This window comes from Symphodus melops (assembly GCF_947650265.1).
Source record: "Symphodus melops genome assembly, chromosome: 19".
Lineage (NCBI taxonomy): Eukaryota > Metazoa > Chordata > Actinopteri > Labriformes > Labridae > Symphodus > Symphodus melops.
In genome coordinates this window covers 21,100,717-21,114,869 of record NC_136709.1, presented here as the reverse complement: position 1 = coordinate 21,114,869, position 14,153 = coordinate 21,100,717, and the positions used below count along the sequence as shown (strand labels likewise).

The 14,153-nt window shown below is 42.8% G+C and overlaps 1 protein-coding gene across 1 annotated transcript in view; it reads right to left on the bottom strand.

Moving 5' to 3' along the window:
• The window catches only part of slc4a11 (solute carrier family 4 member 11), a 73,569-nt gene that overhangs the window by 15,214 nt on the left and 44,202 nt on the right, over window positions 1–14,153 (bottom strand). Inside the window, exons 7-13 of the mRNA XM_079369289.1 lie at window positions 13,913–14,151; window positions 8,769–8,978; window positions 4,789–4,873; window positions 3,773–3,898; window positions 3,101–3,214; window positions 975–1,107; window positions 482–555 (exon numbers count right to left, since the gene is read on the bottom strand). Coding sequence (XP_079225415.1) covers window positions 482–555; window positions 975–1,107; window positions 3,101–3,214; window positions 3,773–3,898; window positions 4,789–4,873; window positions 8,769–8,978; window positions 13,913–14,151 — 981 coding nt within the window. The remainder of the gene's footprint in view (window positions 1–481; window positions 556–974; window positions 1,108–3,100; window positions 3,215–3,772; window positions 3,899–4,788; window positions 4,874–8,768; window positions 8,979–13,912; window positions 14,152–14,153) is intronic.

The window sequence follows — 14,153 nt, the reverse complement described above, 5'->3', positions numbered from 1 at the left end:
GACATCTAAAGAAATGATGGATCTTGGTCTAATGTGAGCATGATGCTAGTTCGGTTAGCTTTGGGATGTGAAGATTATAATCATAAAATCGTGACACATTGATTCATAGAGTTCACAAGGTTCACATCTGTACTCTGAAAAAAGAATCTCAATAACAACACGATGAGCGTCATCAGCTGTGGAGCAAGATTTAGAAAGTAAAGGAAGCACCGCGGCCTTTTAAATCGGAGGTTTGGAAGCGTTTTAGCTTCAACACAGAAAATGAAAAAAAGGTGAGAAAATAACAGACGAGACAAAAACTGTGCAGATATTAGAAGACGACGGGGAACTACACGAATAACACAAACAAACATGATGCAGCGTTTAATTAAAAGCGTGTTAGCAGCCCCTAAAGGAATCGGTTTCATGTGTCTACAGTATAAATGGTGAGAGAATCGTATCGTGAACCCAGCATGGTGAATCGTATCGTGAGATGACTTACTTTTGACCGTGCCTTTCACTGCATCGACGACAAATGCAATGGAAATGAACAGGGCAATGACCTCCTCTGTCGACCTGCAAGAACACAAAAATCAACGGCATCAAGGTTGTGGAAGTACAGCGAAACAAACACAGGTTTACTAACATGCTTTAAAGTGAGAAGAGTTTAAAACGACTCAAACTCTAACTCATACTGCTGCGCTGACTTATAAAGCTCTGCTGAAAGAAAATTAACACAACGGAGCCGTCACACAGAATCACAAAAAAAAAGTGTTTGTTGTACAAAGAAGAGAGAATTTTTCTATCGAGTGCCGGTGATTGTGCTGCAGACACCGGTGTGACCGCCCAATTTCAAACATTTCCTTTCCGACAGAGAAGGAAGAAGCAAGCCAGGAGATAAAAAGAAACCCGTTTCAATAAATTGGATTCCGCCGACGTGAAAACAATTAAATTGAGTTCAATTTAAAAACAGTGTACGTGCATCTGTGAAATACCTTTTGAAGAGCTTCATGAGCAGGCTGACATTGAAGATACCGCCAAGGATGAGGAAGAGGCAGTTCCAGAGGCCGATGCAGGCGTAAAAAGCTGGGAAGTCCAGGTTGTAGTCGTCACAGATTCCTCTGATCACTGCAAAGATGCCAGATATGAAAAAAGTCAAATAAAAACAGATGGATTCAAAAAGATCTGAGACATCACTTGGTCTCCTTATCAATGAGCTCAACCAAACGACTTCTTCTTGGCATTTTGGGCTAATTTGAATGAAACACCAACCAACAGCTGCACACATGCACCACATTCCTGCTAATATTCAAGTTGAAAATGTTGTTTACACAGACTTAAGGAGGACCATATTTTATTTGCCCTCCCGAGTTTAAATTCTCCAAAAAGTACGGGTGTGTAAAAGTGTGAATGCAGCAGATAGTAGTCACCTCCAGGAAGTGTGTTTGATGATAATGAGCCGAGCGCTGCTGCTTTGTACTTTTTAATTCTCGCCTCAGTTGCCCTTCTTTTTCCCCACTATTTCATTTCTTTTACAGAAACATCCTTCAACATGTTGTAGAAATATTTACCAAGAAACTGTCTGTATATTTGAAGACCTTCGTCCTGCACGCACCTCCCTCACCCATGTGTCCATCTCAAACTTTATGGGACATGTGTGACAGTCGAGCCCTGAAAATTTCACAACTTGAATGTCTTAAAAAATGCCCTTCCAGAAAACACAGGCAGATTAACATCATGTGCATTCACTGTAATATCACCGTGGCTGTAATATGCTTTGACAGCTAATCAGTGTGATCTCATGAAACAAAAAAAAACAGTATATAAACCTTGTTTTAATTAACTAAACGAGTTGTTTAATAGGAATTGACATGGACAGCAAACTATTATGAGCCAATTGATGCACATTAGATAGATTACTTGTTTACTTTCAGTGAAACACTGTGGAACAATTTAATTTTCGTCACAATGGCTGATTCAACGAAAGCAAAACACGCGAGTAATGCCATCTTTGTGAGGACCCTTCTTGTGTGGACGTAATGCATTTCCAAGTCCCTCCATCGAACATGTCCGACACCTAAACTTAGCTCACCTCGAGCTAAAATGTAATCTGAACATTTACCTTAAAACCTGAATTTAACCTTGAAACAATCAAACATCATTACTTCACAAAGTGTCCCCGCTCTGCAGGTTACAAAACTGATGTGGGTCCTCACAAAGATAGAAGCGCATGTACAGTCACAAACACACACACACACACACACACACACACACACACACACACCAGCAAACAAACAAAAGGAAAATGCTTCCATTCAAACATAAAAGGACAAAAGAATTGCAATGGGTTTTGTTAAAAACCAAAAACAATTTAGTCGTAATCTTGAGCAGATTCGAGCGCAGATGAGTTACAACTTTACAAACGCTCCATTGTTCTGCTCAGACAAGCTGCAAGAAATGTACTATAATTATCCCCATGAGAATGTGCTTAGCCCAATTCTAACCCATTTACTTTAAAGATCATCACACCACAAAGCCAACAAACAGCCTCGGTATTAAAACTACATCTTGGCAGCGGGCTCTCTGCTTTTCACTCTGCAGCTTCAAGCAGCCGAGGTCAAAAAAAAAACAATAGAAAAATTGCTGTTTTGTAAAAAAGACGTGATAATGCACTGAAGGCTGCGTTTGTTTGGCTGTTCACACTGTCATGAAAAAATCTGATCCGGGTCACTTTTGCCTGCAGTGTGAATGCAGCTTCAGTCTCTCGTTTGTCGCTTTAATGAGTCGTGATGGAAAGATATCCTGACGACTGTGTGCATGTGAAGAAGTGCACGTTGGCTCGTCTGCACCGTGAGCATACGAGTAAACGTGTGAACAAACAGCTGAATTACTCCGGCGGTGAAAAAAAAAGAGAGAGAGCAGATGAGGACGGCAGAATTTGTAGCTGCTGTGCGCCACGGTTGGATGCCTCCTCTTGATTTTTGACGTAATCTTCTTAGCACTCCACCCAACCCCAGCCTCCTTTTCAAATCACCCGTCGGCACAGACTGTGAAAAAGATAAGTGTATTCTGACTGAGCCGAGGGAAGGAAGGAAGGAAGGAAAGAGAGGGGGAAGCCTACCACTGATGAAAATGGCGAGGGGAGCTGTGGTTAGAGGGATGACCAGAGGAGAGCCGGCGAACAGTGAGTAGATGACCCCTCCGATGCTCTGGCCGATGATGCTCTTCCGAACATCTGTGCAGAGAGAGGAAAAACACACGGAGAGAAACTCAGGAGGAAGTTCTGATGTGATCCAATTAATTTGCATGAACACTGGCTGGGTTCTTTCCAGGACACACACTGCACAGACGTTACTTTCAAATTCACAGAAGAGAAAACTTAAAAGATGCCAAACCTTTTATTTCACACGCATATTAAACTCGACTCGAGAATTCTTTCCCCAACTATTTTTTCGAAGTAGTCTTCGTTCCACTTGTTTTAAGATTTTGGCTGAAATTGTCTTCAGCTCCTGACAGAAATTAATAACTCATGTTTTAAAAAAGGAACAAAGAAAACCCGTCATCTGTAGCAGACGGTGGGTGCAGATGGAGCACTGAGGGAAAGCTACTTTCAAAATCAAGCTAGTTTTCTAAAATTACCAACCCTGCCTTTAATGAATCCATTTAAGTCGACTCATCATAAACATTCAAACTATAAAACATAAGCAGCAGGTCTGCAGCTAACAAGTCAACTTTTAATCCTGATTAATGGTGTTTTACTTTTTTAAATTATTTTAAAAACCGTTGCCCATACCTATCTCGCCACGCGTGCTCTCGTCATTGAGGGAGCCAAAGGCGATGGCGGGGAGCAGGATGGCGATGTAGAGGAAGATGGCAGTAGTCATGTACTTCAGCAGGGTTTTGTTACTGCCAACGATACCTGAGGGGACACAAACACGTGAGTCACATTCAAGTCATCGTGGTGCGGAGGAGGCTCAACACTTTCATTTCAAGATGACAAAAACATTTAAGAGAGGACATCATTCAGTGACTCTGCAGCCGGGAACATCCAGTACGGACATCCGCTTTTTTGTGGCGCCATCTTTCTGTTGAAGCCGTTTGGGCTTTCGTCTCCACGATGGAGCAAAACTCACATTAGAATAAAACAGTTTAATTGGTCTATAATTTGATCCGTATGGTTTCGGTCCTGTGACCTTCATCACATGATCATTATCTGATGACCCTCACAAGACGGTTATGTCTTGATTTGGTTAAACGCCACAATATGTTTGGAAATAGGAAAGTTAGGAGGAGCCAAGGAGGAGAACCCTGCTTTTCTGTTCTCCTCATTATCATGAGCAAGATAAACTGTTTTCATTCAGTCTTAAGGAAAAGCTAGATTCATGTTTTGTAAATGATCCATAGCACCTTCAGGTGACAGAAAAACGTTTTTTTCCACTTTTAGAAGAAGTCTAAATCTCAAGGTCAGATAGCATGTGTTCATTGGTTTGACTGGGGACAGATATTTCCTGATACAGACAATGATGTGATGACTCAATAAAACCCCAGTTTGCTGAGATTGCACTGGGAATGTAAAGACCAATGTCCTTGCCTCATGACTTTGGACATTACAATAATATTGAGCGAGAGCGGTGAGATATCTGTGAGAGTCATTTTAGCAGGAGACGGCCCTCGCGGTGTGACACAGATGCAGCACAGATGTGTTTGAGGCGGAGGGTTGACAGACAAATGAAGTGCTGCCAGAGGCACCCTGGTGTGGCATAATAAGGAGGATGATTCACTTTCAGTGCAACTCCATGTCCAACCTACCATCTGTGAAGTCAGAGGGGTAGTGCGGCAGCCTGCGGCAGAAGTCCTCATAGATCCCCCGGCCGGCTCGGAAGAAATCTTTACACTGTGGACGAAAAGGGGGGGAGAAGGAAACTGAGTCCAGTAACAGCAGCGTGGCTTTCATTTAAAGACGTAATTTCCCTCGGGATCAATAAAGTATCTATCTATCTATCTATCTATCTATCTATCTATCTATCTATCTATCTATCTATCTATCTATCTATCTATCTATCTATCTATCTATCATATGCGCCACCTACAGGCAAAGAGAGGAACCACTGCTTCTAATAGGACACTTACAATGTGAAGCCTTCGAGTCTTTTCTCCCCATCGAAACAAGACTAGGTTTTTTTTAACGTTTCTAAAATTAACCCCTGCACTCTTGACTTGTTTCTGTTTAATCTGGGGTTTGTCTCATCCATGGTGAGGTAACAGAAGATGATGTAACACATTTCAAAATGTTCCTCCACCCTGCACTCTACTGCAAGCAATCACATATTTAGATTAAACATTTCCCATTTGATGATTCAGCAAAAATCACCAGTGATCCCACCGAAGGCTCCCTGTAAGCTGATTTGAATCATCAAATGTAACCACACAGTCTGAGAAAAGCTTCAGTTGCATAATCCAAAACAAAGTAAGCAGATCAGCCGGGTGACATTCACATGAACATTTAATAATGATCAGTGTTTTTCTCAGTGTGATCCCTGAGTGACAGAGCGATGACAGCAACCGAACAGCGACGAGGATTAGATTTTTTTTTTTTTTTTTTAAAGATTCAGGAAGAGGACGGTGGGGAAAAGACATTTTTGATTTAACGAGCGTCATGATGTGCTTCTTAAAAAAGATAATCTATAGCAGCTTTAAAGGAAGAATGTGTGACTTTTTGATCCCTTAAAAACTAGCATGAAACCAAAACAACCTGCTGTTTGGCCACGCCTCCTCTGTACTGAAGCCTCCGCCCTCCTGCAGCATCACACCTCCAACCCCTCTCCACTCGCGTTCACATAAAGAAGTCACATGCAAAGGCCTCTTCTCAATCTGCAACCACCTAGCGTCCTGCATTGTTGTGCTAGCATGCTAATGTTAGCGCTCTTTAGTTAGCTTGTAGCTTCACGTAAACTGACCCAGAATGATCTAAAAACTCTTCATCCTGATAATCAGTGAGTATGTTCTTCTTCTTCTTCAAACAGCTTTTATACACAAGGGGAGGAGCCATGTAAACACAGCTCTGACAACAACACAGCCAGCAGGACTCCAGCTTCTCCCTCACTGGAGACAGTCAGGACTCACACACACATTTACACACAGAGAGAGAGACTGGAGTTATGCTGAATCCATGTGAAAAATGTGGCACATTTCTTCTTTCAGGAAAACAGACTAAATGTGCAGTCTTTACTGAACTTATTAAGAAAATTCTCCAATTATCCAGTGTCTCACTTTCTACATGAGCACAGCATTATGTAATTAAAAACGACTTGCAAGGGGGGGAGAAAAAGCCCTGAAGAAAATCACTCCTGCCTCATTTGTCTCCCCCCCAAAAAAAGAGCAGTTTTGACTGTTTTTGGCAGAACAAAGCAATTTACCTCGACGTAAACAACCTGAAAACAAACAACAGCATCAACATTTCTTTCTTCTCTCCGAACGTGTTGGCGAGGGTGTTTTTTTTTGTTTTTTTTAATGAAGCCACACACGCTTGTTCAACAAGGACTGTTCATCCATTAAATCCCTATACATCATGGAATCATTTATTATTACAAGGGAAGCAGAGTGTGTGTGTGTGTGTGTGTGTGTGTGTGTGTGTGTGTGTGTGTGCGGTTAGATCACCAGTGTTTGGCTCAGGTTCGATAAACACAAAGTCCCAGAGAGGAATTACTGTCCACCTGTTTGCCATTCGTTCTGAGCGGTCGATGAAGCGAGGCAACGGGAAGAAGAGAACATAAAAACACGACAACAATTTGGCCTCATTTTTCTTTTTTAAAGGAAAGTGTTCGAGTGCTGCGTTCTTGCAGGTGGTCCAATGTCAATTTAAGATGTGGGAGGAGGCGGTGAAGGCTGGTGGTCTCTCTCTCATTTCATCATTTCCTCTTAATTTCACCTGCCTTCTCTCTACACCCCTCCACCTCCTTTACTCTCCTTCTGTCGGTCTGTGTATCCTGGTTTCACTGAGTGGCACTGAGCCTTCCAAGCCCCGAGATAAACACCTCACAAAATCCTCCAATATATATAAAAAAAACACAAGGGGAAATGTCTGGGAGCCCTGGCCTGTCAGCTGCAACATTAAGAGGAGATGTTGGTCCGTGGCATTGAGCAGAGACCCTCTGGAGGTGTGTGTGTGTGTGTGTGTGTGTGTGTGTGTGTGTGTGTGTGTGTGAGTAGCTACGGGGTGGGGAGTTCTGACAGGCCTGTGAGAGATGTAAGGTCATTTACCCACTGAGGAGGCCTGGCAGGAGTTGATGCTGATTGATTAGGGGGAAAGAAAAGATGGAAGAGTCCAGCCATCCGAGCGTGGCGGAAGAGGAGGGGAAATTGAAGAGCTAAAATAAAACGGGTGAAATGTGGAAACCAATGTGCATAGTTTCATTTCTCCAGAGTCACGCAAAGAAATCAAAACACGAATACATACATGTAATGTGGGGAAGTTCAGAAAGTACCCCAAGCGGATATGCCTGCTTCGACTTCATTCACCGTAAAACTCCAAATAAAAGCCGATCACAGTTCTAGGAGTCAGATGTGGCTGCATGATTTTGCAATGGAAATATTAGCAGACGAAGCCTGAGTGATGTCACCCGTCTGTGCCTGCAGGGGGCGCTGGAGTCCACTGTGTGTCCCTGCAGGGGGCGCTGGAGTCCCCTGTGTGTTCCTGCAGGGGGGGCTGGAGTCCCCCGTGTGTTCCTGCAGGGGGCGCTGGAGTCCCCCGTGTGTTCCTGCAGGGGGCGCTGGAGTCCCCTGTGTGTCCCTGCAGGGGGCGCTGGAGTCCCGTGGATGGCGGTCTCCGTGCTGGAAATGCTGTCTCAGGCTAACTTTGAGTCAAGCTAACGACAGGCTGAGAGCTGAGGCGGGTTTTAAGCCTCCTGACAAACCGTCACACGGCGCCTACCTGTCAATCAGCTCAGCTACACGCCTTATTGTGAATAACTCTGATCCTTCATCCAATCAAAACTGATGAGTCATCAAAACATTCACTCCCCGTACAGTGTGTGTGGATGGAGACATGAGCTAATCACATCTATTTGTTTTGAAGCAGGCTGTAAACATGTTCATGGGTGTGTTTGTGACTTACTGTGCGTCTGCAGCCAGCCTCAAGTGGACACTCGAGGAACTGCAGGACTTCTGCATTGGTTTAGTTTTTGTACACCTGAGTTCACTTGGTATTAACTTGCTTGTTTTTTTTGGTGTTGTCAGTTTTAAATAAGATAATGAGACGAAAAGTCTTATTTTTCTTGTTAGCGCAGCAGCTTGTTTTCTCATTATAACGAGGTAATTCCTGCAATCTAGAAAACAAATAGCAGGGTTATCACTGTGACAGCCAAGACCAGGACACGCATGCTGCCATTGCTGCCACTAATGAGGTCATTTTTCATTTTACTATGTTTAGTCTGTGCTTTACAACTTTATTGATAAGAGATAAAACGTCAAGCTCACTAGTAAACAACTGGACATAACTCGTTTTTCAGGGTAACAGAAGACAATAAAATGCATGGTTGCATGCTTCTGTAAGAAAGTGTCACGACTCTGATATGTGAAGGAAAATCGGCGAGTGCAAACTAGTTATATTCCTCATTATTGTAAATTTCTCCGCTTGCCAGATGAATAAAGGATTATCTTATCTTATCAGGGCACGGGGAATGACTAACGGAGACATCTCATGAATACTGATGTTTGAAAACGAGGGGAAATGCTCCCTAATTGCCGAAAAACAAAAAAAGAGTGCACACAGTGGAAAAGCTGCGACCCACCTGAAGGGGTTTGTGACTGCGGGGGTCGGTCTCTTCCTTCCCCAGGGCGGTGGGCTGCTGGTTGGTTGCCGTCAGCTGGTGCCTCTGGAACACCAGCGCCTCCTTAAACTCCTCCTGCGTCTTTGTCTCCAGCAGCTTCTGCCTGAAGGAAATGTCAGAGAAGAGCGTGGCAAACGTCCTGCCGAGCTCCATCGCCGTCTTGGTGCTTTTCTGTGGGAGGGAAGAAGTTTCGCTTCAGAATAATGAACCGAATAAGGGCCACTTAAAACTCAGCTGAGCCAGTAAACACAAACTATAAATCAGACATATAATATACCTGACAGATATAACAAACCCATTTCCAACTTCACACATCGAGCCGACACTAGTAACTTACAGCCTCTTTTATTGATTTGCTCTTTTATTTGACTTTTGCTATTTTTTCTTAAAGATTTATTTTATCTTGCAGACACTTTTTATTGTTATGATCATGTTTTTAATGCTTCAATATTTTACCGTTTCTCTTTTTATTCCCAATTTATCTTCTTACAAACTCGGTCCTCTTGGTCTCAAGTTCCCGACGTTCCCGTGTCATTATTTTGAGTTAAAATGTTGCTGTCTAATGTTTCTGTTTGGGTTCTGATGGGGGTTTGGTTTTCTGTCAACTCGCTTCGTAAACTTCTTTTTTAAAAAGTAAAGTACAAATGAACGTATTGTTATAATTATGCAGCTTCCTTTACGAGTCAGATGTATCACTCGTCGTTCATCTTTATCATGGAGATGGTAAAAAAAGATATTTCAGCGAGATGTTGAAAAACGCTTCGCCTGACACCGGACCAGTTTTAGCCATTTAGAACTAATCAATCTTGTTACTAATGGTCTCATTCGCTCTTGTATGTGATATACATTTATCTGTATTAATGTCGGCTGTAGAGTCCTCAAAGAAACTTTAAAATGTAAACTGAAAAAAAATAAAATAAATCAAAGACATAATGTCAACTACAGAAAAAGGGTTTAATGTCATTCAAAGACTCTCAGTTACATTTCCTTTGCACACGGCTCCAAAGCGGCACGGCTTAACTGTCAAATCCAGATGTGAGTCGAGATGTGAGCTTGATCAAAGATGGTAGATTTGATGCTGAGTGTGTCGGGGGGGCTTTTGTCAATAATCCCACATCTGTAACAAACAATGGTGGTCTCATGTCACAGAGAGACGTTAATAATGGCCTGGCAGGCTCAGCAGCAGCGTGGTGCCAGGGACGCATTGTTATCCAGGTGGTGATGATACCAACAAAGGCGGTTTCGTACAGAAGCAGCTGCAGCAAACTGAATAACTAAAGATCCTTTTTTCCCCCCCTACAGTGGAAACTGAATTTCAACACGGGCTGAAAAGGCTGAGAGAATGAGTGTTGATTAATCTGAGGAGTGTTTTTTTTTCCTTTTTCTCACGAGATGGCACAGGATACCCTGACTTTACCAGCACTCGGTGTGCTCGGCACAGTTGGTGGATTAAGTTGCTGAAAGACGTCTGCTACCGAAGAAGCGAGATACAGAACGACAGCATAATCACAAAACCGTCTTGATGTGAAAAATATACATAACAAGGCGAGAAGAAAAGTCTAGCAAATTCTTGCTATTCCCCTTGAAATAAAGTCCATCAATAAGAGATGAAAAACTAACCATGAATTAAACATTTTAAACATTTAACGAGGGATGTACCTGCCGGATTTATTCCCTCGTCGGCTCAAAGTTAAGAAATGTATTCGGTTTAATTGACAAGTCTTAATGTAGAAAACATGACAGTGTATTTAACTCATTGCCATTGTCTGGGTTATGCAATAGCATCAGGCTGTTCCTGTATATTACTGTAGTCTCTGTAATCTTATCTCTTATGTTGTGTTTTTTAGATCTTGTGCAATAAATGTGTTGTTTTGGAGTGGTATGTTTACATTTGTTTTTTAATCTATTGATTAAAGTGGGAGACGAGACAAAGTTCCCCATGGGCACAATAAAGATTATCAGATTTTATCATATTGTGAAGATGTCGTTTTGTTCGCCGAGTGTGGCTAACGTTAGCAGCACAAGTATCGCTAGCTTGAGGTCCTCCTCGCTCTATATCCCTGTGGTAAATGGGTCCGAGTCTATGTGCCAGATTAACCTGACACATCCTAGATACATTTTTCATCTCTATTTACAAAATGAAAATACTGCCATTGAGATGCTATCCGCTTACTGCGCTTGTTTACCTACAGTTTGTAGCATAGAAAGAGCAGGCTAATTAACCGGAGCTACCGCGCAAGCTATTGGACCGATTAGTTGACTACACGTACACACGTTCCCCACGAGAAACCATTTTCAACAAATAGTGATAAAAAGGTTCTTCAGAGTAACCCACTTTAACCAATGTTTGTGTGAGCTAGCACTCAGCAATCTAATGAGCCAACCGCCACAAAGAGCTAACTCATTAGCCAACTAATGAACATGCTAATCATGAATTACCCTCACACACAGACTATATAACTTTAAGAATTTAGCGGTAACCATTGCTTCAACCTCGAAACCAAACATGCATCGACTAGGAAGCTTTTTTTTTTTGTCGAATTAACGACACAGATGAGCTACCACAACGGATGCTAATTAATTCGAACTCACTAAATATAGAGCTTGTGAATAATTCAACAAGTGTTTAAGCCTTTAGCGTGAACTGAGTCGGCATTTCACATATCTTCCTCCTCGGGTCTACCTTCTCGTCCAAATATTGTGACTTCTGCCTCCAGGAAAACAAAATAACTGATAGAGCATGATGCTAATCTTACGGCTTCAAAATGGAAGATGAGAAACCAATAGTTGACGATCACAGAGGCTACTTCCCCTCTTTGTTCGCAGTGGAGGCTCAGAACCAACTGAAACATGAAAACCTCACACTTGAGAAGGTTTTCTTTCACTGTCCTCCTCCTGGGACCCGGGGATTCATTTTGTATCCATCGTAACGGCTGTAAATCCGACATCAGCTACCATCCTCAATACAATAGGGACCCGCAGACGTTTCACAACCACCTTTGAAGCCAAGAAAGAACAAGTATTGCATGCTCAGGAGATAGATTTTCATCATGGGATTTATTTAAGTTTTGAAGGTCACTGGTTTGATTAACCAGGGCCGCCGGGGGGGGGAACGTGGGCGTAGAAAGTGAGTAACAATGAGCCACCAACTTCAAAGGCTGAGGGCAGCTCGATTAACTAGCGTAAGAGGAGTTTCTTTTAGGGCAACTGTACATGAACGTGTTTACAGACGCTTCCAGGTACGGCTCCGTCTGAGTGAAACATTCTTGTAGAAAGGTCACGTCTGTTCAGCACGCTCCTGCTGGGTAACTAAGAGGAGAAAAAAAAAAGCCACAAATGCTGTAAAGCTCTCTAAATGGTGGGTGATGGAAGCGGTCCACCCTTACACATGCTAGATTACATACATTTGCCAACCAAAGGAATTCCTATCATCATTATCATCATGCCCCTTCAAAGATTTTTGCTGGCAGAAGCCAAACCATCAAGGGTAATTGAGACATAATGATGCTTTATGTTTACTTGGAGCTCAGATTAATGTCTCGGAGAATGCCATTAGCGGTCGTGATTGCTGCCTGTAAGACTGGCGAGGAGGCGATGGAAGCTTAGCAGAGGGCACAAACATGAAACTGAAGTTTATGCTGGGGAAAACGAGAGAAAGACACAAACAAACAAAACACAGAGAACATGATGCAGTTCAGCTGAGGTGTCCCTGATTGTCAGTGTCACTCCAATCCTCCTTCAGCCGGGTAGAAATGGCATTCTTAGGCGGGATACCACGCTAAAAGGAGGGCCCGCTTGACGAAATCCCATTGGGGGATTCCAGCGGGAGCCGTGCGACAATCAGGACAATCTGCAGACAGGAGAGGGATTTTTGTACTTGTGCGTGTGCAGGTGTGTGTGTGTGTGTGTTGTTGGGTTTTTTTTACACCTAGGATAATCCAGCGGAGGACAGCAGGGTCGAGTGGTTTGATGGGAAGTAGAAAAGAGTTCATTTTTTGATGCGATGGAAGGGTATTACATGATATGTGGCACACTCTCCAACGGCTTCAGAAAGCTCGAGAGCTGGAGAAAACAGCAATCTGGTGGTGCAAGAGTGACCGCACGGGTTCAGCCAACAGGACACTCTGTGCCCACACGAGATGCTGAGAGGCTGCAGGATTGAATTCATTACAACACACGTGTCTTTAGATCCGCTTTAGAAACACAAACACGGGAGGTAAGGTGCATGCAGTGCAAATATTTAATACAACCTGACTGTGTGTGTAGGGGTGAAGACGTGGCATCTTGTGTCATAGTAGAGAGAGTCGAGTGAAGGAGAATGTAAACAGCGGGGAGTCTGTGTTGTTGAGAGTTTTTTTTTTTCCACAATTAAACGTGTTTAAATTCGGGCTCTTAGCGTTAATCTCGATGCTATTAAAGTCTGTAATTATTTAGTTAATGTGCCATTTTGTCTCTTTCAGTGCACTGTAGTTATGCCAGCTTTCAATCTACCAGAACTTCCCTTATTTTCCTTCAAAATAAAAGTTTTTTTTTTTATCAAAACGAAATAAAAGCATGACCAAAAAATGACTTTGGAATTCAAAATAAAGACATTTTAAACATGTGACTAAATCTGTAAGATCTAAGTTTAGATTCTGGTCCTGAATGGTCTGGATTTCTTTGGACCTTTTAGAGCTTAAATGTGAACGTGAATTTTTTTTTTATTCTTAAGCAATTTCTGTGTGCTGGTTGTTTTTATTTGACAGAAAACATGTGGTGGTCACTTCTATGTGTGAGAAAACATTCAGGCATCTGTGCCTAAATACTGAAAGTCAGGTGTTTAGCTTCAGGTGAATGAATTCACTAACTCACCATATGATCAGTATTTGCATCCTGCTGCTGTAGCACAACTAATGGATCATTTGCATACCCTCCAGCTCCAGCTACATTTAGACAGTTATGCATATGATGTTTTAAAGTCAGTCACCTGTCATGAGTCCAATTAAGAGCACGGATTAACAAATACAACCTGAGCAAATGTAATAGAGAGGAGTCCACAAACGCCTCAGCGATCCTCCGATATTTCTCACATATCATTTCCTCCCAGCGGGGGGGGCGACAGTTACCATTTTGAGCGGGGCCAGAATCAGGATGACATAGCGGACCTCGCAGCAGTTCTCCCCCCAGTTCTGCGGCCTCTCCAGGCGGGAGATGCACACGTGACGCCTCTGGAGATGCTTCACGTTGCAGCTGGGAGAGAGAGAGAGAGAGAGAGAGAGAGAGAGAGAGAGAGAGAGAGAGAGAGAGAGAGAGAGAGAGAGAGAGAGAGAGAGAGAGAGAGAGAGAGAGAGAGAGAGAGAGCGAGAG